Below are 3496 nucleotides of genomic sequence, written 5' to 3'. Positions count from 1 at the left end.
CACTGTCGCTACAAGCATGCTTAGTGTGAGGGATTGCTGAAGAGTCAATGAGTCGATGCAATCAGCTGGTTTTCCTTAGATAGAAAACGTTGTATCAATCTGACTGGATGATCTGGTGAACTGGAAAGGGCCTTGAGGTGACATGATGTGAATTGGCACTAAAGAAATAAACTGAATATAATAGAATAGAAATCACTTTATTTCCCCACACGGGGAGATTGTGGTTTTACAGCAGCAACAAGATTATAGCTAAATGGTCACACAAATATGGACCTTAGAAAAATGTATAAGAATAACAGATTAGTGAAGAGTTAAAATATAAACAATAAAATATGGTAAAGTGTTTTAACAATATAAAACTGTAGAATAAATAACCAACATCCAGCTATGGACATTTTTACAATATTTAACTGACTGAGGTAGAAACTGCAGAATCATCATAAATGGAAGAACTGATTGAGGTTGTTGGGAACAGTGGTGGTTCTAGAGTCTTCCAGCTGCTGGGAGGAAGGATCTGTGATAACGCTCCCTGGAGCATTTAAGGTGCAGCAGTCTGTCACTGAAGGAGCTGTCCAGTTCAGCACCAGCTTCATGAATGGGGGGGGGGATTCTCAAACATAGATGTTCATTTAGTTAGGATCCATCTGTTTCCCACTTCCTGCTCTGAGTCCAGAGGGCATCCAATCAGAGCTGTTCTTCCTGATCAGCTGATCCAGACGCTTCCTCTCAGCTACAGATGAGCCACTGCTCCAAGAGACAGCTCCATAGAAGATGGCTGATGCCACAGCAGAGTCAGAGAAGGTCTTTAGGAGCGTCTTCTCAGCCTCCTCAGCAGGAAGAGTCTGCTCTGACCTTTCTGATCCAGAGCCTCAGTGATGGGAGTCCAGTTTGTTCTTCAGATGAACACCTCGGTACTTAGACGAGTCCACTATCTCAGTGTCCATTCCCTGGATGATCACCGGTGGCAGTGGGGTGGATCTATGGTAGCTCCATGGTTTTCCCTGCAGTAATCAGGAGGTGGTTCTGCTGGAACCAAAACGTTCTGTTCAAAAAAAACAACTTCTGTCATCATTCTGCATGGCCAGACCCTCCTACCTCCATCCTGGGGCCTCCTGTCTGTATTTCAGTATGAACAATGAGTTGGTTTTAATTACTTTTTTTACGTTTTAGGACATTTTCATAATATTCTTATATATTTATTGCTTACATTGATTGTATTTTGACAAATTTGTGTAGTTAAGTGCTGGTTTTAGGGAAATTTAAAATGGCTGAAGTCTGATACATTTAAATATTGTTAATTAATGTGCATCCACCCAACCAATTAAATAAATCTAATTCCTTATATTTGGTCTATTTAATTATAATCCCATCAAAGCAGTGCGTCCATAACATACTTATTCTCATTATTTTAAACAGTCTGACTTTAAAATGTACTTTTTGCACATAAATTCAATTGTGAAGGAAAAAAAGTCGTGTGAACGGGGGGGGGGCCTTTGACGTAACAATTGCTCATACTTTCCTTGTAAAGTTTCAGAACGCTGATTGGCTGAGGTCTTACCGAGCAACGCCCCCTTTTTTCATGAGTTTCCGCTCAACGTTACGAAACCTGGAGCGGACCGAACCACCGCAGCAGAGCGGAGGGGTGCGCAGGAAGATCCGGCCTTAAAATTCAGGTAGGTATTATTTGGTCAGCGGTCTAACTAGCTCTATAGAAATGATTAAATAGAGCTATATCCCCTTCTAAAGAGAACAGAGGGTCTGATCGACATTCGGAGGTCTCGACAGGAAGTTGTGGACCGACCCATCAACCGGTCCCCCCTGCCTACCGGCATCTGGGAAAATGATGTAACTTCCTCACCGGCTTTTCTTCTCCTCACTCCGGTTCATCGCTGGAACTTTGACTCAATTCTCAGCGGGAGGTTGTGAGTTCGGTTCCGGAGGGCCCAGAATGAATCCAGCTCGTCGTTGTTCCGTCTTATTCAGCCACATGTCGTCTCTGGGGGGACAGACAGCCCGGACGCCGCTTCTCCCGGTGGGCGCAGCTCCTACGGTGGCCCGCTTCGACCACACCGGCCCCGGTGGAGGGGGAGGGGGACCCGGAGGCCCGAAGGCTCCCAGCGGAGGAAGCGGAACCAGAACCGGAACCATGGCGGCACCAGGTAGTTACTGCTTTCATCTTCATTCACTTCTGTCACCGCGGCGTGACGTCACCAGCTGAACTGGGCTTTCTGAGCTGTGCGTCACCATGACAACCGAAATGAGCGGTTCGGTGTGAGTAAGGATCCGAACCGGAGGGTCTGCTGCCTCATCAGAACCAGGCGGTCTGTTCTGATCCGAACCTCTGCGTTCATTTGGACCTTCTGGTTCTGGAAGAACCATGGACCGGTCCAGAGATGGTTCTGACCCGGATTGAACCCGGTTCTAATACCTCGAGTAGAACCGGGTTTAACCCACTGGTTCTGGTGCGGTTGGTGCTGAAGGCCCAAAGAAGCCAACAGAACCACAGCGCTGGACCCAGAGGTTTCCTGACCAGAACCAGCTCCGGGTCTGAACGGGTCACACACTGGGCCAACCGGGTCCCCTGGTTCTGAGGTCCAACTAAACAACAGAACCGGTTCTGGAGCGGGTCAGATTTCTACAGAGCCGGGTTGGTCCATCTCAGTCCAGGTTCTGCTCTGTCATCAGGGGCGGTCCATCAGAACCGCAGCCTTGTTCTGTTCACCATCCTCTCTGGTTAGTGAACCCAGAACCGGTCGGGCCGCTGAGGGTTCTATGATTCTGACCCGCTGCAGACAGCAGGGTTCTGTTTCTGTGCTGTGATGAACCGGGTCTGTGTTCTGGAGAACCAGATGCTCCTCATTCCTCCTCAGGAACAACATGGCGGTTCTGTTCTTCTCAGAACCGCTGGGAGCAGACCTTTATTGTCCTTAAAGTTCCAGAACCTTTAGTTCTAGTGGTTCTGTCGGATCATGGACCCACAGGGCTGATGTTCGGTTCCACACGCTCCTCCTCACATCCAGAACCGAGCTACTGATGGGCCCACTGGGCCCGGTTCCTGGTCTGCTGAACCAGGAACTGCTGGTCCAGAGGACCGCGCTGGGTGGTTCTGAGGGTTCTGACCTCTGAGGAGCAGCAGGCTGTGAGTTTGATACCAGAACCAGAGGTTCTGTTGGTGAGCTTTAAATAGAGGCATTCTGGGTGGAATGGGTCGGACTGTAAAGGTTCTGATGATGATGAAAATTTTTAAATGAATGAATTTAATTTTCAATCACTTGAATCCAGAATCATTCAGAAATTGAATTACAGCTGATAGAAACAGTTTCTATCATCATCATCATCATGGTGGAGCAGCTTAAGGTGGGCGGAGCCTGTCAGGTCAGAATGGCTAATGACTGGTGGGGGGGGTTTATCTGCTGAGTCACAGCAGAGTCAGCCGCAGACGTCCTGGCTGGAAGCGGGTCAGTCTGTCTGGGAGAAGGCAGACACGCCGTCCTGA

General features: G+C 48.3%; 1 protein-coding gene across 2 annotated transcripts in view; it reads left to right on the top strand.

The window, feature by feature from the left end:
• The first annotated feature begins 1545 nt into the window (after positions 1–1545).
• LOC107097348 (nocturnin-like) overlaps positions 1546–3496 on the top strand; it is a 5050-nt gene continuing 3099 nt past the window's right edge. The window contains exons 1-2 of one of the 2 annotated variants that reach the window (XM_015394474.1): positions 1546–1673; positions 1747–2159. In XM_015394474.1, the coding sequence (XP_015249960.1) occupies positions 1949–2159 (211 nt within the window). In that variant the 5' untranslated portion in view covers positions 1546–1673; positions 1747–1948. Of the gene's footprint in view, positions 1674–1726; positions 2160–3496 lie in introns of those variants that run through there. The other variant, XM_015394475.1, reaches the window with a different exon arrangement.

This window comes from Cyprinodon variegatus, unplaced genomic scaffold, assembly GCF_000732505.1.
Source record: "Cyprinodon variegatus isolate N-32 unplaced genomic scaffold, C_variegatus-1.0 Scaffold687, whole genome shotgun sequence".
NCBI classification, from domain to species: Eukaryota; Metazoa; Chordata; class Actinopteri; order Cyprinodontiformes; family Cyprinodontidae; genus Cyprinodon; species Cyprinodon variegatus.
This window is presented reverse-complemented; position numbering and strand designations above follow the sequence as displayed.